At 22.6% G+C, this 22,532-nt stretch overlaps 1 protein-coding gene across 1 annotated transcript in view; it reads right to left on the bottom strand.

The window, feature by feature from the left end:
• Positions 1–22,532, bottom strand: part of LOC114119437 (uncharacterized) — a 268,368-nt gene that overhangs the window by 17,034 nt on the left and 228,802 nt on the right. Inside the window, exons 28-34 of the mRNA XM_027980994.2 lie at positions 10,328–10,477; positions 8,280–8,378; positions 7,157–7,352; positions 6,232–6,455; positions 5,945–6,090; positions 2,400–2,646; positions 556–710 (exon numbers count right to left, since the gene is read on the bottom strand). Coding sequence (XP_027836795.2) covers positions 556–710; positions 2,400–2,646; positions 5,945–6,090; positions 6,232–6,455; positions 7,157–7,352; positions 8,280–8,378; positions 10,328–10,477 — 1,217 coding nt within the window. The remainder of the gene's footprint in view (positions 1–555; positions 711–2,399; positions 2,647–5,944; positions 6,091–6,231; positions 6,456–7,156; positions 7,353–8,279; positions 8,379–10,327; positions 10,478–22,532) is intronic.

Below are 22,532 nucleotides of genomic sequence, written 5' to 3'. Positions count from 1 at the left end.
TAAAATAAAACCAGATTTTCTAAATAACATTTATTATTTGGTATGTTTTATTCTATGTTACTAAAATATTAATAATAAAAGCATAAAGTGCCTATTATAATTGTGTTACCAAACTAAAATCTTTAATTGTAATCCAAATCAAAATAAACATTTATATTTTTAAATTTTAAAAGTTTTAAGTACCTATTTTATAAGTTACGTTTATTAAAAAAAATCATTTTTTATCTAATCAACGTTTTTATAGGTTATTAAGCTTATTTTAAATTATATATATATATATATAAATATTCTTAATTAACGCTGTTTCTTTTATTTTGAATACATCTTTTGATATGAATTATATATTATACATATATATATGTTGCAATGTAATATCCATTAATATTTTTTACTGAATGTTTTAGTTTTAATATTTTGGTCAATAAATATCAAATATATAATCAATTTATGCAGAAGGGGTAGATAATTAAGAATTATATCTGATTTAATACGGGTAACACGTATAAAATAATAATAATACCTTGGTATTTAAATATTTTTATTTCTTTAACTTACTTTGCTTCGTACGTTTTCCTTTCAAAATAATGTCGATGGTAATCTGATAATTCTTCCAGTACTGATTGCACCTTATATATTTTTTCCATATTAACAATTCCATCTAATCCTAAAGATGTAGTATACCCATCTAAATATTCATGTTCAGCCAAAGTCTGTAATTCAATAACGTACAAGTAATAATAACATTCCAAATGAAAATTAACTTTTTGTTTCATATAATTAAAAATTTTGGGATACCGTCATATTGAATATACCATTTTATAATTACTATAAAATATTGAAAACTCTTGACAGTTATTAAAATTAATAATTATCAAGTATAACACCTTACATTACTTTCTAAAAGAGAATCGACAACATTTTGTTGAATTTTAAATTAATATTCCTCGTGTATTTTCAGGAAAATTTAATAAAATAAAAATTTTAATAAATATTTTAATCTAAACATTACTCTTAAATAGGTATTTTTGTAGAAGATAAATTGCATTACGAAAAATAAAATTGAGTCTGAATAATACATAAAAATTATAATAATTCTAATATTCTTTATTGTATTTAATTATAAACACTGATGATAGCATACGTATTTTAATAATTAAAATAACGGGTAACTAGTTTGTGCTGTATAGTATATCACAAACATACTTAATGCCTACTATTGAGATGGGAACTATAATCGACGTGTTCAATTTGAAATCAGCGATAAATTATTATATAATATGAGGAAACAATTGAGCGAAGGAGACGGTGTATCAGCAGTTAGCATGATATATTTAAAAGTATAGATAGTTTATATTATTTCAATAAATTTAACCACTTTACAAAACCACTGTATATTGCTTTTTTTAAGTCAATATTCCCGTTTTCCACTCTTTATCAATGTTATCCAATCAAATAAATAGTTATGTTAGTTAATTACAAAATTATTAGAAACTTCTTAGTTTTAATAAATCCAAGTATCAATTAAATATTCAATTTTCTACTCGAAACAACTGTCAATAATGAAGATTAAAGAAAATTATTGTTATTTCAAAACGCGAATTCATGCACAAAAAAAAAAAAAATAAATAAATAAGTTAATAAAATAAAAGTGAGTGATTAAAATAAACATGTATGTATATTTTTTAAAATCAAAAATATTTGTTTATTTAATTAAAAATACTTGATTACCACATGTCTTTGTATGTGAAAAAGCAAAATATAATATTTTTCATTTTAAATGAGAACGTATTATTAAAATGGAGTTCAACAATGTTAATTTAATAGGTTAATAATAGTTTATGAACTTAAATCATTACAGGTAGCTTTATGTATCTAATATTTAATAATAATCTACCTAAATATTAGTATAGTTTTCACCTACTTAACAATGTTTATTTAACAGCAATATTGTTTGTTATCACTTACCAACAATATAAACATTAAACTGCAATGATTTATAGAATATTACTAACTGTCGCGTCTTTAATTTCGTAAACATATTGACCCGTCACAGTTGTATTTAGACTGTCGGTTCATAATGGACTGTTTATTTAAATCAATTGAAGAGATCAAGCCATTGCTGTGCAGACAGGACCATTATTATTGTATAACGACAAAATATTATTGCCTTTGTCATACTCTAAAATGCGTTATTCTACGATAAATGGCATATCAATGATCTTATTATGTAGATAGTGTAAGTGCTTTGTATATACAATTTGTGTACAAAAAATATAAACACCGATTCAACTGATTTGAGTCAAGTTCACAATAATAACAACATAAACGACATGATTCACGACTCGATTTCGTAATATTTAAATGACGATTAAACTGATACGGTTTAGATAAGTACTTACCTCGCTTAAAACCTTGCCGTCTTGGTCGGATAGTACGATAGTGCTGGGCGTCTCTTTCATTATTTTCCTGATTTCACGCATAAAAGATCCAAAAAATGGTACAACCGGACAGTCAGGCATAGCTAAGGCTTTCTGGAGAATGTTGTCGTATTGTGATGTCGACAAAAGAGTGTCGTTCAGTGAATAGAATAACGACACCTTTTCCTTTTCCAATACTGTCTGCATGAATGGCCTTATTTTTTCTGATCTATAACATGTATCATAAAACATATTTAATAAATTGCGCTCAAAATAAAACGTTTAAATCACTAATAAACAATGAAATGTGCCAAAAGTGAGAACGCATTCAAAACATCTCGTGTATTAATCTATTATTTTTTTCAGGCCTACACCCTCAACAATTGATTTACAATGTACACAGAAATAAGATATATTATAATTTTTATCTTACAAAAAGATCCTATTATGGCATATAATTCCAAAGATGTTTTGAATAAGTTCAAATTCATTTGAATTATTATGCCACACAAAGAACCAAATTATGGGCATGGAGAAGATTGAACACAAAGCTGTGTAATACACTATTGAAGCTTAGAAATTTACTAAGGCCTACAAACGCTAGTATAATATACATTTATAAAATACACCTGTTAGGTTATTAATATTCCTTACATAGATAATATCTTTACATCGTTATAACTGCATAATATTATTTGTATAAATAAGTACCGTTGAGTTCAAAAAGTGTACAATCTCAAAACAAATCTTATTTTAATAAATACATTATAGACATGAATGTTAACTTAATGTACCTATTATAACTTGTATTACAAATAAATATATTTTTAGTTGTTTTATTTAGGTTTAAATCATCATTCGTTTTATAAACTAGTACTAGCTAGTAATATTTTATACTTGAATTATGGTCTTAAGTTTGAATTCATTGTAAAAATAAAAAATTAGGGTCAACATATTTTTGGAATAAAATTTAAAAATAATGATTTCATGAGGTGTTTTAATAGTATACAGTTTTGAAATAATCTTTATGAAAATACCTTAGTACTTAATAATAAATTTTTATGGATTAATATCAGATATTCATGTCACAAGAACTGGTACATTAACGTAATAAAATTTAATAATTTGTATACTGTGTTGTATTATGTCGTTATCTTTTTCTGATAATTTATAAACAAAAGTATTTGTTATTAATACTAATACTTATGTAAATATATATATATACATATATATATAATACTTTAATTGTATTACTCTATCCCCATTCTTAGAATACAGGAACAAAGTTATAATTAATGCTACTCAAATAGTTCTATTGCAAAGTAGTTGTATATATGCAACTATGATTTTAAAATTATATTTTGTACAATATACCTACAATAATTATTATAAATTAGTAGTTTGGGTTGCTATATAAAACAATAAAGTCTAAAAATTTAAAAAATTTAAAAATTGTTTTAAATAAAATGAAGGTCTATATAAATAATATACAAATACGGAACATAGTAATATTTTTTAGTTTTTCAATGTCAGTATAATGTCAGTAAATATGTACATATATCATTTTATTATTGTTATTAATGAAATATAATTATTTTATGTTATTGAATATTATTTTTCTTTTTCTATGAAATAAGTAAGAATAAAGTTATGAATATAAGTTTAAATAGATTTCAGTCAACAAAATAATTATTGTCTACAAAACATCTAATGTTTTCCGAATAAATTTAATTTTAATATATTATTGAAACGTACCTATATATAATACAATATACCTACTGTATATGGCATTATCATTTATCGTATATCTAGCTACAGTAATTTTTTTCTGAACAACTTATGAATTATGTTATCCAATCTTTTAACTTTTTTAACCATGAAATGTTCCCATTATTTCAATTTATATTCAATTAAAACCTTATAAAATCGAAATAAGTACGTAAAGGATTTTTAGTGTACAATAATTTACAAAAAAAAAAAAATAAAATAATCGTTTTAATAATCAAATTTATTGATTTGTAATATCACATACTAGGTAAGCATAAATATTCAATAATAATAATAATAAATGCAAAAGAAACATAGTTTTAAAATATTATTAACGATAAAATTACAGTGAAATCTTGGTTACTAATAGTCATAATATTTAAGTCAATAAGTGATGTTTTTGAAAAAAAAATATACATTCAACATAAAAACACCTTGTAAGAATATCTAAACAAAATAGGTTTTATTTTCAGGTTTAGGCCAACTCGAGTAATCGAAATTTCACTGTATACATAGAATCAAATAATTATACAATGGTATCAGATTTTGGGTTGTTTGACTTTTTGTCATTTATTTATGTGTTGAAATTTGAAATAGATTGAACAATGACATTGTAACTTTGTGTCAACTCTATAATAATTTTATACCGTTTTCCAATAAGGGTAGTACAATAATGTTTTAAAATTTAGAAACTTGATTTGGTAAAATTATAAAAAAAAAATGACAAGAGTTATTATACTTAAAAATGATCAGAATATAATTTTCTTTCAATTAGGTATAATTTTTCGTACAAAAACAATTAACCGAAAGTTTTCGGCATATTTTAATATAATTTAAATATTCGAGTATTTTAACTTGTAAATAAATTGCATTATGCAGAAAGTATGGTGCAATAATGCACATTGATATTGCTGAATTTGTGATCAGCGAAGCTAGTAGTTTCCGCCGGCCTACAAACATTGTTGTTATAATCGCTGAAGACCGGTTGAAACAACTGCTTTACCGACACGTATTTGTCCCGTGATCAATAACCCCAACGTCTGATCGAATTCAGTGATCTCCGTGTTGTCAACCTGTTTAACTTAATTTCGCTTTCTTGTTTCGGAAATCAATTAAGTAATGGTTAGAATTCGTTGGTCCGTACAACAATATTATCTACACAGTTCGCACTACAGTATTTTGAAAAAAAAATTAAACATTTTTTATGATGTTTTTGAATAATTACAGTAGCTACAACAATACAAAACTAGTTTCTAATCCGACGATGTTACACGAAAATTACCTAATACGTATTTTTATTGTCCAAATAATTTCATTTTAAAACCCATATAATGTCTTTTCCGTAATATAATAAATGAATACCCATATAGTTTCGAATAAAAGACGTATACCATTATAAAAACTGTTAAATTGCATATTATTTTGTAAGAAATACAATACAAATGTTTTGTAATTGAAATCATAAAACCAAATTGTAATTATTTATGACTATAAAATAAATACATTTTTAGTTGCATTTGGTTTGCAAGCAATTTTTAATTTTACTATTTTAAAATCTCTAACTTAGCGCAGAAACCTCAAATAATGTAGACTTGAAATATTTTTTAATTGTATAATAATTAAACGCGTAATTGTTTTTTTATTTAAATTATACTAGCGTTTATAGCACTTAATAATATCGAGTTCTAAAACAATGCCCTATTAATATATGGTCTATTGCATATAAATGTAGTTAAATTAATATGATTGAAATTTTTTACTTGAGTCCAGCTATAATTTCCATAGCTCCATTGAAATTTCCGATGTTCCAACATTCTTTGGCCACTCTCAAAAGACATGATAATATAGCTTTTCGATCTTCGTGTGTTGGTCGAGTGATTATAAGATGCGTTGTCCATGCGCTTACCTAAACGTTTAAGAACATACAAGTCAGAAACTACCTACAATTACTCTTAATTTTATGATATTTGAATTGAATAACGAACACTGTACGATTTATAATGCATTGGAAGTAAACACAAAAAAAAAAAACATAAAGAGTACGTACTGCATTGAACCTTTCTATGAGCTTTTTGACAGAAGTGTTACATGCGTTTGCTCCGTCTTGATCTAAAGTGACTTGCCGCAAAAAATCAAGTGGTGGAACATCGTAAAACAAATCGTTTTCTCTATCACTTAAAAGTATTGCCACTTCTTCAGGGAAATGTAATATTCGCCGCAGCGAGTCTAATTCTGATGCAAAAGCGTCGTCCAGGTTTATCTCTCTGAATTCTATATTATTATAAAAAAAAAATATGATTCATTTAAATTTTATACTGCTTTAAATAATATATTTAATATTTATGTGATCATAACGTTTATAAATAAATATAATGTGGAAATTCTAAAACGATTTCATTACCCTTAACTTTGTGTTTAATAAATTATAGGTAATTTTAATAGAAATAAGATTGAATAAGAGAAGCGTGGAAAATTGTATTACTAATTTTACATTTTTATTATTTAACACAAATTATTATTGACATGTATTCAAAGCTATTTGTTAATTCAAATTAAGATACAAAAACTATAATAATTAAATTAATCAAAACTTTTAGTATGATTTATATGAATTTATTATATTATGTTACTGGAAAATAAACATAAAAATGTGCACAATTCTTATGATTATAAATAATTTTGTGCATATATAAATGTTAATACTTACCAACTAAAAAAATAATAATGATTTTTTTTTTTTTTTTAACACTAGGTCATTGTTTAACATAAATCTTGTCTCTAAATCATATTTTATTTTTTTTTATGTCATTATTATATAATAGTATACCATTAAAGAAAAAATAAAAACAAAAGTATAAACTACTCAGTATTATAATTTACTAAATTAAACTAAACATTTTAAATTCTATCTCAAAAGTGAATAATACGTTGAACTAATAATTTAAATATATACTAAGGAAGTTATTACTAACCTAATGGTTTAGTAGGTGGATTTGGTGCAATTATAGAATGCTGTTCTAAGAAATTGGCGTCGATTTCTTGTAGAATTTTTAATAAAACAAAACCTATTTCACGTAATGATCGCTCAGTTGGTGTGGCCAATGTCCACTTTGAGTTGCGAAATTCAAGTGACACTTTGTGTCGATTTCTTCGGAATACTGTTTGCCACTATATTAATATAACATTTACACAATAAAATTTAATTATTATTAAAATATTAGTGATGATAATTTTTAAACTTAGCACTATTATAAAAAACACTAGTACTAAGAAAATCAAATAAATCGAATGGTAAATTGACTTAACAATTTAAAAAAAGTAATATTTTATCTCATATAAAAACTATATTATTGATACTCGGAATAACAATGATATGATATAAGGATATATATAAGGATGTATAAGGATATGATGTTTCGGATTCAGAAAAAAATTCATCTCCTCCAGAATTTGTTTTTTATTACATTATAATATAAAGTTTATAACGTTATGTTCAAAAGGATTTATATAATTCATGTTCGTATAGTAATATTATTTTAACTGCTTGAGTAGTTAAGGACAGTTCGGATTATTAAATTTTGCATTATTTGATGAATAATTAAATATGTTTGAAAATAATCATATTTTTAATTAAACTGCATTTTTGTGATTGAAAAAAAATTGACAAGGTTGGGTTTCATTCATACAATATTAATTGAAGATTCAGATAAAGTCCAGTGTACTTGGGACAATAAAACATTGTGCAATTCAAATAGCTTGTTGAACAATAGAAAATCTATGGGTTTAAATTAATTTTGTTAAACACTGGTGTTACAATTAATCATTATATTTTATAATGTTAATACCAATTTTTCTTAAATTTAAAACGTTTTTTATGCAAAAATACGAGACAAGGGCTTGGTTCAATATTATCACTCGTCCATTTTATTTTAATGTAAGAATAGGACATCGAATGTAACATTTTTAAAACCATCTGAACTAGAATATATATACAAATATTGAAATAGGCACATTATATAATCCAGTATCTAAAGTAAGATAAAATATTGATACTATAGAAATCTTTGAAAATAAAATAAATTAAATTTCGCTTACCTCGAGTAAATCTTGTGTATTTTGACACTTTGATAAAATTTTCGTTTTATTGTCGAGCAAAACGATCTTATCTAAGCTCAGCCCAAGCAAACGTGCAGCCTATATAATATGTACATACGTATATTGTAAATAAACATTATACTGTTCATCATTAGGTAATTACAATTTACAATATTAGATATTATACTGAATAGTTAATAATTGTATAAATGTACTCTTAAAATTTAATCCACAAATCATACAAAATTATGGTTTATATTTTAAACAAAGAATTTTAAGCATTATTAAATACATAATATATTTAATTATTATGTTTCATGATTAATTTTATTGAACATGTTAACAAACATAATAAAAAGATCAATTAGTTGTTAATTTTTAATGCATTAATTTTGGTACTTAGATTATATCTATTGAATTTAAAATTTACTTAAGCATTAAACAAACTATTTATACAAAATATGAATAATGGTTGATTATTTTAGACCTATTATAATAACATAGTTATTTTGTTAATCTAAAAAAAAAAAAAACACAAGCATTACTTTTTCTAAAAAAATTTGATTTTTTTTTTTTAACTATAATCATAGCTGAATAAATTAATTATTTACTAAAATAATCACACTAAAGTTTCAGAATATCATAACGAAAAACTAAAAGTTTGTAAAGGAAGTGTTTCATTAATTATGTGACAGCAATATTTCATAAGTCAACCTTTTTACCTAACCATGTATTATAAAAATATGTTACATGTCAACCAGTTTATCAAACGACAAGAGTAACTAAAATTGAGAACAATCATGACAGTCAGTAAAACATCCGACGATGATAGTGGTTTTATCAACAAGGTTTATGTAATATATTAGCCGTGTTTCCGCTTTATTTCTTAACGATTTCTGTTCCTTTAATGTCACACAATTTATCCACAAAATCTTAGATAGCTGTATCGTTCATTTTACCCATCAAGTTAATTTTTATTTTCATGTAGGGTTAATTTAAATATTTATGTGCATATTTTAACAATCGATTTGTAATAACAAATTTCCATCAATCTAACTGATGTTCGAATTGAATTAAATTATAATTTACTAAAATTACAACAAAGTATTCACAATCAATCAAAAAAACAATTGCTATAAGGGAAAACATTTTATATAAGCACTGCAAATACAAAAATATATGAACTTCACTCAACAATAATATTTGCATTGGCTAAATATGATTTTATTACCAATTCAAATTCATGATATTATAACTTATAGTTTTATATTTATTAGTCTTTTAATGAAAACATCGAAAAGATGCATAATTGTATTTAAAGCGTTCATAACATTTATGGTTTATGTATATAAAAAAAAATAAGTGCATATTATGAAATTATATCGAAAAATAATTTAATAATTTAATATTTTTATTAAACATATTACGTATATATTTACTAAACATATTATTATACTAATCAATGAGAAAAATAAAGTTACTACTTATCAGAAAAAGCACATATTCCACACAAAAAAAAAAAAAAAATTAGAAAATCAATCGGATTTGATTCCAATAAGTTTTAAATATTGAAATTTTTAATAATAATTTAAGCATATTTTTTATTAATTTTGATGACATATTGCTATATGCATAAAAATTAAATAGCCAAAAGTTTATTTTGTTAAACATTTTACTAATTATATTAATTGAATATAATTAACATAAAACACACATATTTAAAGAATGAAACGTGTTAAAAAGCTTTTAATTACAAAAAATTAAAACTCACAATATTGTTAGAAATAAATCATTTTTTTTTTTTTTTTTTTTTTTTAATGTACTTTTTTTACTTAAAAAATAAAGTACATGACTAGGAAAAAAATGTTTAATTTATGAAGTTAAAATAAAAATGCGAAATAAGTAAAAATAGTAAAATACTTTAAGTGAGAATAGCAGATATCGGAAATCAATAACTATGATTTTTAAATATTTATATTTTTTTATAGATAGGTACATACAAAAAAATTATGTGTAAATATAAATATAAACATATTCGAGTATATTACCTTTGTTTTTGTTCTACCACGCTGAACTTCTTTGACGAAGTAAAAGTGACAACCGAATGCCGGCAAACGTTTACATCTCTCTACATAAATACGTTTAAGCTGCAATTCTGAATCATTTAAAAGTGTATGAGAAACAATCTTTTTCAATTCCTGTTGACAAAAAAAAGAAACAAAAAAAAAAAAAAAAAATCGTCATTTTTAAAAATATCTTAGTTCAAACAAAATGATCAAGATTTAAATGAACAACTTGACAGACATTACGTTGCTTTTGTTATTGTATTATAAAGTATATTATACTGTGATACATTTCACGTCATGTCGTTACCAATTTATTTCCATAACGCGCCACGAGATAAACTAAATGGATTTTACATGTACGGGAAAACATTATCAAAACTGGTCAATAATAGTTGAAACCATAATAACTATTGTTGATAATACATATCTAGAAAATACAAGTTTATTGGAACGTTTGATTTATGGAAAAGAAATAATAAATACTGTAGTAGCGTGACAGGTATTTGCCGAGATATTTTACTGGGATTAAAATTCTAAAAATCTTTAATTACCACATACCTAAAAACCAACGACCAACTAAATGACATAACTCTATACGTAATGTATAAACTATAAAATATAAACATTGCTAATTCAATAAAAAAAAATATATGGACAAACTTAGTTGTACAATTTTAGAGGAAAATCAAATTAACTTAATAAGTAGATAGGTATTGAACTTAAAAAGAAAATTATTAGTTATGTCTTATTTTTATAATTATTTTATCATGGTAATATTACAGATATGTTGATACATATTTTAGTAATTATTAAAATTCGGTTTATTATTATTAGTATTATTAACTAAATATTTAACAGAATAAAAATAAACACAGAGAATCAGTTCAGTTATAGGTATTTTTGATTAAGTATAATATATAATAAATTCAATAATGTCTAAGAAACGTAACGAAAAATTATAACAATATATCAATTAATAAATTACAGTATATAATATAATAAATATTTATTTTAATGTATTATAATTACCGAGATCCGTTGAGTTTTTAACTACTGTACTTACTCCTTAAAAACCGAAATTCTATCATACTTGATATTTAAATAAGATATATTATAATAAAGATAAACGCTGAAAAATAGTTCTGTATGTTTATGTATGAAATCTGAAACCTAAGTGAACAGTTTGTCACATGGCGGTTTGCTTTTATACCATCCGATACACACACACAAAAAAAAAAAAATTACCATACAAACAATTCCATTGAACCAACCACAACTGTTTGGTGTTAAACTGGCGTAAAAATCTAACCAACCGTTTGCGATTCAAATAAACGGAATAAATATCTTCTTTGAGTGTCCATTAAAGTGTTTGAATAATAATAATAAAAAAAAATATATATATAATATAGTTATTTTGTTACATACTGAAATTAAATAAGTGAAAATTATTTTCCCCCTATATAATACTTTCATTTAATCACCCGTAGTAATCGTTATATATGTATAACCAAAACTGAATTTCCACTGCATTTTAATGGCTATTATTTATAGTTTTTTGATCATCCACATGAGTAGACAAAGGTTTTTAACATCTAAACCGATTGTTTACAATGAGCTATATGAATAAGTTCGAATTTTAATAACTGGACAAGTATTAAAAAAAAACTCAAGCATGCTTAATGTGTTTGTTCATATTATACTCAATGTACTGCATATGTTTTAATTGTTGTGTTCACCGTTTATAAAGATAGTGATTAATGATTATTAAAGCTCCATCGATTATCATAAATAAAATGCTAAAGGAATTTGTTGTTTTATAAAATTCTAAAAAAATAGTTTTGAACAAAGTAGAGAATCGTTAATGGTATCTACCATGAAAAAAAAAAAACATTAAGTAGTAATACCTTAATTTAAAAACTGTATTTCTGATTACATTGAAGTCATATATTACGTTTGAAGAAAGTAATATAGCATATCCTCGAAATGTCAATATTTTTTTTTAATTTTTTTTTTTATAATATTGAATTTTAGGATAAATTGTAGAGATATTTATTATTTTGATTATATTAAAGACATAATAATATATATGGACACTGATTGACGTTAAAAAGTTAAAATGCAATAAAAATTTACTCAAGCCCACACATAAAAATATGAATCATTTATTCTGTATACATCTTGTGTTGTTTTTACTGGGGTCAAACGTGTGCTTTACATATTTTAAGAATTATTGAAAAATATAAGCAGCTATAATAAATATTATTTATAAGCTTATAATATTATGGAAAAAGATCGATCATCACAACAATAACACGTAAGTAAGGTAAAAAATGTTACTATACTCATAGTAGTTTTTACATGTTAACGTTGTACAAAAAACAACACAGTTGTTTTCTTGTAAAATGTATTTTCTATAAAACCATTTTTTTGTTAAGTAGAAATGTTAAAATCAGTTTGTTTAGCTTCTTATAAATTTAAAAACGAAAGACACACTTTCATACTTTGTCTGCACTATTTTTGTGTTTAATTTCCTCTTATACTATTAAATATAATTGTGAAAAAATGTTTATGAATTTTAATAACCATGCCACGTTAAATTGTGGGATTGTATGATATACTACCGTTGTACAATATAGAAATAATATAAAAATTATATTTATTCATTATTTTTATTATATTATTTATTTATAATTCTACTATTTAAAAAGAATTTTAATAAGTAAATCCTAGCCCTAAGGCTTGGTCAATAAAGATGTTCGCAATAACAAAAAAAGAAAATAATATTATGTTATGTTATTCGTAGCGACTTATGGTATTATATTAATCTATTATTTATTTTAGTATTCGTTTAAGGCTTTGTAAATATATATATATTTTTAATATATTTTATAGAATAATGTGATATTTATCTGAGTTTTCATTAATCGTAATTGAATAAAAAATTTGGTGCTTGCAGCTATTCTTTATATAATTGAACGCTTTTATGATTATAAATTCTACATATTCGTACACATCATATACTTCATATTTATATTAAAAATAATAATTTATACCGTTAATAGAAGTAATGTTAGGATTTTGAAAGGTAATAATTCTAAAATAGTACTTCATTAAATCGATAACAATATCAATAGCGTTATCTATAAATATTTCTATAAAACAAAATCCTACTATATATTATATTATATGTCAATAAAAATAAAAACATTTATTAATTTTTAAAATGCAATTTTTGCAAAAGTGTGCATTTCGTATGCCTTCTAAAAGCATATCACCAACCAGCTCTATAAAAAAATACGCCTTTAACATACACACAATTTCAAGTGCAACATATTCGATGGTGAAGTACCCTTTACAAACGGAGTATGTCAGCTCTTTATCGGAAATTTTACAAATATATCTTATGTTTAACAATATTACTTTTTGTAAAAGAACACCTCATAAATACCCGACAATCGATCTCGTATGGTTTTATTCATAGCTATTCTTGAATAAAATATTTTGAAATAATGCGACCCTTAAAAAAGTAACTTATACATTATTCTACAGTAACATTATTAAGAATTTAAACTTTAAAATTATTAGATTGTACATGACACAGAATTAATTGTATTATAATAAAGTAATTTATTCTAGTATATTTTTAAAACTTAAGTAAAATATTTGAAATTCTAGAGTAGAGTTAAAATTAATTTTTTTTAATTTTCATATACACATAATAAAAGTATATTATATAAATTATTTAATGAGGAATATTATTATTATCATTTTAAAAATCATTTAAATATAAATATATAAGTTTGATTTGAATAACAATTTTTAGTAATATATTTTTTATTATTAATATTATTATAATTTTTGATACACAGGAGTTTAATAAATATACTTAAGTAAATTTTATCTTTTAAAAATTTAATTTTTAATTGGGATTTTTTGTAATAATATTATATATATTTTTAAGAATATTTTTATCATAATCACATAAAGTTATTTACATATTATATTATATTATTTTTTGTTCATCTTTAGCCGTAAAATTAATTTTTAAAACTTAAAAATTAATTTTGGTCCTAGGAAAAGTAAACTTGTTAAAAGTTGATGAAATATTATTTTTTAAATTTATAACTCATGTTATTGTGAATGTTATTTTAACTATTCGTTTTTTCTATTATTATTAATGAGATGCAAATTAATTAATAATATGATGAACGATGTTCAATTCAAAATTATTTAATGAATTATTATCTTGTTTGGTAGATTACTATTTGTAACGTTTTTATTCATATATTATAAAATAGAACACAAAAATGACTATTATTTTTTACGAGTTTATCTATGCATAATATAATAAATATATGAATAATAATGACCAGATAGGAGTAGCTATTAGTTTTCAGCTTCGATTAAATTACAACTAATAAGATAGACTCATTAAATAACATTTTATAACTATAGATAATCATTAAAAGTTTTAAATTAATTACTATAGAAGCCCAAATAGAAAAAAATAATATACTTCTAGAAAATAAAAATGTGTAAGTTACAATTTAATATAATAAAGAACAAATAGGTACTTAAAATAAATAAACAATTTTAATAATATAACTGCGACTATAAATTCAGCCATTTATTTTATAAATTATTCATATGTTAGTGTTATGCAAAAATATTAAAAATTTTAGTAGGTAGGTACCTATCAGAAATAAAATATAATTAAACTAGCTTATGCCAGTATCATAATTCATAACTCATTATTTTATTAATTGATGTATAGATATTTCATTGATATAATTTTGTAGTATTAGATATGTATATTTTGTCAATAGTTAATAATACACTGAAATTGTGTGTATCGTATCTAGAGATTTGAGATATAAATAACATAAATGAAGTAAATTTAAATATTTTACAATTTAATAAATAATAATAATATAAATAATTCCAAAATGTATTAATTTTTATCATTTAAATTTTCTTAATTAAAATAAAATTATCGAAATCGGCAATAAAGATAATAATCATCGTTATTTTTCAATTAAATATGCCGCTCACACAAAATTTAGCTTCAAATATTTATTACGTTATTGACAAATATGAATATTAAAGGCATTAGAAATCATGTGACTCTTTTTGGCCGATCATTAAAATTGTTTTCATTATTCATGGAGAAAAAAAGATAAACGTTTATAAAGTCTATAAATAGCTCAAAAACATATAAAACGTTTTAAAAAAAATACATGAATTTAAACTTTTACTAATATAAAATATTTGTTAAAAATATTATGTGTCTATGGTTATTTGATTTGTAATTACAATTTTATAAAAAATTGACACACATAATATTGTAAAAACGAGACGTTCATCTCTTGGCTTAAAATCTAAAATAATTATACAATACATAAGAACTTGTCCGAGTTGAATGAAGGGAAGGGTTAGGTTTTTTTATTTACCCTTTAAATTCTGAACGACACTCGAAATGTATTTATTTTACAATTATATGTGTTTTTTGTTTTCCTGTCATCACATTTTAAAGCAATAAAAAAAATTTTATGTTAAAAATGTTTGATAGTTTCTAATAGAAAATAGAATTTAATTGGAACAATATAGGGTTCAAAGGAATAACATTCTTAAATTTTAAAAATAATTGAGAAAAACAAAATAAATAAATAAATAGAATAACCGTAAATATTTAAAATTTCCATCGAATGTTTATATTAGTTTTATCTATACGAGGCTTTATCAACATATTATTTTTTGACGTTTTTTTGGCTATATATATGGTGATTCACTAAAGACATTCACACACTTTTTTCTTTAATAATGGAATTAATAAAAATCTGAATTTTGAATTTTTAAACTACACTGAAGATCATATTTTCCAACACTTGAGATGTGTGTAGTACTACTTTAAAGATGGTAATATTATACAAACTTTTGTTTTTCAAGCATCTCCTTTTTTTTATACATTGTTGGGCATATATTATTTTTGAATTTTGACGAATCAGGAATCTTAATTACAAATTGAATGAATGGTTTCCAAGTTATTAAACATTAAGTATAAAGGATTATGGTCTGCGTGACCGTTTCTATAGCCTGGGTGCCAACAATCGGTACATTGTTTATATTTATGAAATATGTTAGATAAGAAATTCGGCACCTGGGGGCTATAGGCACGAACCATTATATTATACATTATACTTTTAGTTTAATAACTAGGAAACTACTCATTCGAATTTTTATTTAGGTACATTAATTTTTTTTTTTTTAATCGGATCAAAATAAAGGTTGGGTTGCCATTTGTAAAATAAGTAGCTCGTATCACCGCAGGATCATCCATAAGTGATACAATAAATCTCAAGTAATCGAAAATGTAGTTTTCAATGTTATTTAAAAATTCCAAAGATCAAATTTTGATTGATGTCATTATTAAAAAAAATGTATGTGACTATGTGAGTCTGTAGAAGCTTTAATTTTTAACTAAATCGAATATTCACGTGTAAAATAACGATTTTCTTTTTTTTTCATACTTCAAAAACGAATAACCATATATATACTTAAACTTATACTAAATATTTTAAAATTATAATTTCTCCATAAGTTATAGATTCTTATTGAGCTATTATAGACATCGATTTCGATAAAAATATTTTGTCGGATGAAAATACTTGAAACTGAACATTAGGTTAATCATAAGTTTTTACAAATTACTATAGATACAAAATAGCTAAAAACATTAAAAATATAAACACAAATTCTGATAAAATTAGATATTGAAAATAAAGAATAATGAATTTAGTTAATTATTGTGATTTAAGAAGCTATGTAAGGATAGTTAAAACTTTTAACGCAAATATTATTATGTTTTATACATATTATAATGCAATTTTAAGCAATTAATCGAACAATCAACTTATTGTATTACTAATAGTAAAAATTACTATAATAGTAATTATATAAATATATTTAAAATATACTAAGTAATGTACAGCGGTAATGTAGCCAACAAGTCGATTACGATTCCCTTTTATCATTTTATAATTTTTTTTTATATATTATTGACTTTTATTATAAATGATTTTATTTTTTGTTAGTTGATCGTAACAACAACCTTAAAAAACTTAGAGGTTGATAAAAAGTCTATAAAAGTTGGCCACTCCTGATGTATAGGCTGACTGATTGTCTTTGCTCAGAATCGTTTTTTGAGATAATGGATACATTATAGTGACTGGCTACTCAATGAAGAAGTGCACTTGATAACTAATGTACTACCGCAGAGCGGTTATACCTATTTTTCTCTTTTTTTTTGTTTGAGATTAAAAAAAAAAAAAAGATTTTAATGACACATAATTTGTGGCACGAATTTATATTTTCCTAGAAAAATGTAGGGTATGTTTCTATAATTACATTTTTAATTATTTAGCACCTAATATGGGCATCGAAAAAAATTTTTTTAAATGTGCAAAACAAAAGTAAATGTGATATGTTTCATAATAATTATAATAAAAAATGATAAACATCATGATATTATTGGATTATGATTTTTTTTTATAATTATTAAGCTAAATAGTTTATTTTATTTTAGTAATTAACGTTACCTACTTCAAAATCAATATGTTAAATAATTTATAGTAATGCATTTATGTAATTGCATTATATAATTAGAGTATAATATGTACTATAATATAGGTTTAACAATTGATATAGTCAATTGTTAAATAACATTTAGACTAATTGTCATTTGCTTGTAATTCTACATCATTAATTTTATGCCCAGACTGAATAATTATGTTTAATATTTGTCAATTTAGAAAAACAATCCTTTATTATATGTTAAAAAATATTATGCAAATTAACTGTGAAAAGCTAGTTATGGTATTTGACTTTATTACTTTCAAATATAATTAGATAAGAAGTTTTCGTGTATAAATACTAAAGAATTTTGTCATTGTAATTAAACACCTAATACATCTCATTTTAAAAAAGTATATTTTTTTAAAAAGAAAATGTTTCATAAGTCAGATTTTAAAACAACTTTATATAGATCAATGAATACAACTAAACTATATTAAATATAATCATGACTTAACGAACTTTTTTTAATATCTTAATTTACAAATAATATTTAAATGTATATTATAATGAAATTTTTAAAATTATTTATCATGCAGATTAGAAGAAGAATAACTAAAGCTTCGGGGAAAAAAATTTAAGGAAACTATAATAAACTTAAAAAGGCTTAAGTATACATATTAATTATAGATATCTGCAAAATGTTTTAATTAGTTACGATTATGTTTAATTGATTAAGCAGTGTTTGCTTTAATGTAGAGAATGTAGTGTCGTTAGATGTCAGTAAATTACAATGAGTGTTATATTTATACAAAAGGAAGTGAAATATACAAAATATTTGATGCTTATCTGATTTTAAATTAAATATAGGGTATTGAATTAATGTATGTTGAATATATTAAATTTCAGAAATCTCTTATTTAAAACTAGTTAAGTTTAAAAATTTAGTAAATATATTATACTACTTAAATAAACGGATCATCTCCAAAAAATAATTGTTTTTATTTTAATGGTAATGTATTTAGTTAGAACTTGTTTAAGATATAAGAAGTATTTACATGTTTTCTAAGGTTTAAACAGTTCATAATTTAAGAAATATGTTGTAAAAAATTGTTGTAAAGACATACATTTAGCGTTCACTGTAATATTTTTAGAAGACAATTTCAGCAAAAATTTTGTAGTTTTTTAAAATTTTATAACATTTAAGTATATAATATGAGTAAATTTTATTTAAGTGCAATACTGTTTTAGATTCTGAACAGAACGATGAATGTATTGATTTTACAATGATGTGTTTTTTTTTTTGAGTGTCACCACCTTTAAGAGTACTAAAAATGCTTTAGTATTCCCTTTTAATATCTTTTCCATTAAAAAGTGAATCTGATTGGTACTTTAAAAAGAAAATCATTCCTTATAAGTTATAACGTTCGTTTCTTAATAAATAAATAAAAAAAAAACCAGGAATATAATTATTATTTTGTATATAGCTTAGGAATTGTCAATGACAACTGAAATTAAATTCAAGCGTCCTCATAAGTTGTTTTAACTAAAGCAAAAAAATAAATAATATAACAAAGTATAATGATTTAAATTATATTATTGTAATAAAAAAATACTTTAGAGGACTTGACATTTGTATGTACCTATATTATTATTATTTTTTAATATACGAAATTACATTTTCAGTTAATCACGATTAGTATTAAGCTAATGGATATTTACACTGTAAAAGTAATAATAAAATAAATTACTTTAGTAGTAATATTTATAAAAAAAATCTTAGTAATATAGACTGACACTCAACATCTACTGTACAATAGTGTGGTTATCTACTTGCTCGATTTCATTTTTTAATCAGTGATTATTGGTCGTAATGCTGTCAAAACTTAATCAATATAGATGTTAACAAAAATTAATTGTAAATCATATAAGCGTACGAACTAATGATGATTGGTTTAAAATGTATAGTTAACAACTTGTCGATTTAGTTCAGCGTATAAATGATCAAAAATAGCTATATGTCAAACATGTGAAATATTCATATTTTAAATTACGTCTACAATGATTGAATTTGAACAATAAATAGGTAATTATTATAAACTAAAAACTGTCTAGTTAATATCGGAAAAAAAAATTCAAGTATAAATATCTTCTGATGTATATAAACAACAATAAATGGTTGTAAGTTATAATATAAAAGCTGCAATTTTTAATAAATGTTTTAAAACCGGAGATTTTGCACATTGATCGCATTCCTTTGAGTCTGGTTGGTTCACGTGCTTTATTCAGTAATGTTCTCTAGGTGATAACATAATGGTTTATCGTTGTTATTATTAATTATTGTTGTCTTTATATTGCGCGCTCACATACACACATTTATAAATAAAAAAAAATAATTACCCATATATAATATAATATAATATATGTGTGTATGCGTAAACAATAAACATAATATACATAAAAGAACATATAAATTATACATCTATATATTTATATACATAAATGTAGTATGTATACATGTCCGTACCTGTATTCATTTCTTGTATCCTTTAAATATATGCTAATATAATCCAATGTTATTATAAAAAAGTTTAAAACATAGTACAACTTGAATGCATAATATTTCGAAAATAATATACAATCCAGTTAGATAAAAATCATAGTACGGACATAAAAAGAATAAATCATTACATACAAATGAAAATTATTTTGATTTTAATAGCTTACACTTATGCAGACCCAAACGTTTGAGAATAATAGCTAGGTTTTTTTTTAAGTTCGATAATAAGCAGCTGCGTGTTATCGTAGAAACTTTGTTTTTCTTTGTGTCAAAAAAAAGGCAAAATTTAAAATAATTTTTTAATTTCAATGTAACAGTTTTTAAATGTCAATATATTGTGATTTCATCACAAAATTAAAAATATTTTAAATAGATTTAATTATTTGTTTTATCGTCAAAACTTCAAGTGCCAAGAATGATTATAAAATTGAAAACACATATGTATTATTATAATATGTATCAATCTGTAATTATACTTGATGTTGACTTTTCAATTATTCTAAAACTTTTTAATTTTACTAAACTTTTAAAAACACCACCCTTTGTAACACTTTATTTATTTATATATATTTATACATAAATATATATTAGTAAATTAACTATATTTTTGTTAATATTTGTGAGATGATAATAAATATTCAAGAGGTGGCCAATTAAAATAAATATCTATATATTATGAATGAAGAAAAAAGAATAAATTAGTTAATTCTTTTTATCTCAATTATTGAATGATGATTTAAACAATATTATTAAGTTACATAAAAACATAATGAATGTCAAAATATGAAATATAATATTATGAGATGAAAACAAGGTTAGTTAAAAACTGTGATGAAGTATTTGAATAATTTTTATCTCCAAGTGAAAAAAAAAATATTTCTTTACTAATATAATATGTTTTGACTCGATTTAGAATTTTTTTTTTTATTTGAAATCATAGGAATCAAAATTAGTTCAATCATAATGTAAAAACATTACACATGATATCATATTCATTTTAAAATATTCTAATCACACATTTTGTCATGTAATAAATAAGTGGTTTGCAATAATTATGATAATAAATACAAATAACATTGTTGTGAAATACAAAAAAAAAAAATCGTAAACAGTAATACGAATATATTTTATTTAAAATGATTCTTCTATAAAAATAGTAACTCATATTATAATTTATTCAATGTCATAGTATTATAATGGGTCATATTTTTTTTAAAGCTAGAAAAATTTATTTGTGATAAATATGGTAAATGCATTTTTTTTTTTTTAAACCTCCAAATTAGTAAACATCATATATTTTAATTGCAAGAAACGAGTCAGTTGATAACCTGGGTCAAAAGTCTTGATATTAGAAATTTAAATTAAATTAAGTTTGAAATATTTGAACAAAAATATTTACAGTGCAATAAATGAATAAATTACTTCTTATTCATAATAAATTATATAAATATTATATTTTTTAATGTTTATATTTTTAATTAGTTGTAATTGCATAATTAAAAATGTTAAGGATTATACCATATATTATGATTTTAAGATAAACGAGTACTAATAATTACCTACTGAAAATGTTCATAATTCTTTGTTCGTGATATTTTCACTTTATAGTAGGTAATTAAATATTTTTAAATTTAAGAATATTAATTTTTGAAACATGTTGCATCGCCAGTTACCGCATCACCGTATTGTTATAATTTATCAAATGTTTAAATTTGTTTTTTTTTATATAATTTATGCATTATATATATTATATAGATAGTATTTATCGACGTTCTTTTAAATTGTACTGCATATTTACATTTTTAATACAAAAATTATATTGATATACAATTTTTTAAGATTCAATTTAAAGTTAAATATCTCTAATAATTCAATACTTGTTAGTGTAATAACTGTATTATTTTTTACTAAACATTATTTTTTCAAAATGCATATATTAATTTAAAAATTATCTTTGATTTTAATTTAGTTGAACACATTGCTTTTTACGTTACATTTACAATTTATACATATTATTTAAGGCGGTGTTTGATGAAAACAAAAATAAATTTTAATCAA

The sequence above is a fragment of the Aphis gossypii genome, chromosome X (genome assembly GCF_020184175.1).
Source record: "Aphis gossypii isolate Hap1 chromosome X, ASM2018417v2, whole genome shotgun sequence".
Taxonomy (NCBI): Eukaryota; Metazoa; Arthropoda; class Insecta; order Hemiptera; family Aphididae; genus Aphis; species Aphis gossypii.
Note: the sequence above shows the minus strand (reverse complement) of the source record. Positions and strands in the feature narration are given on the sequence as shown.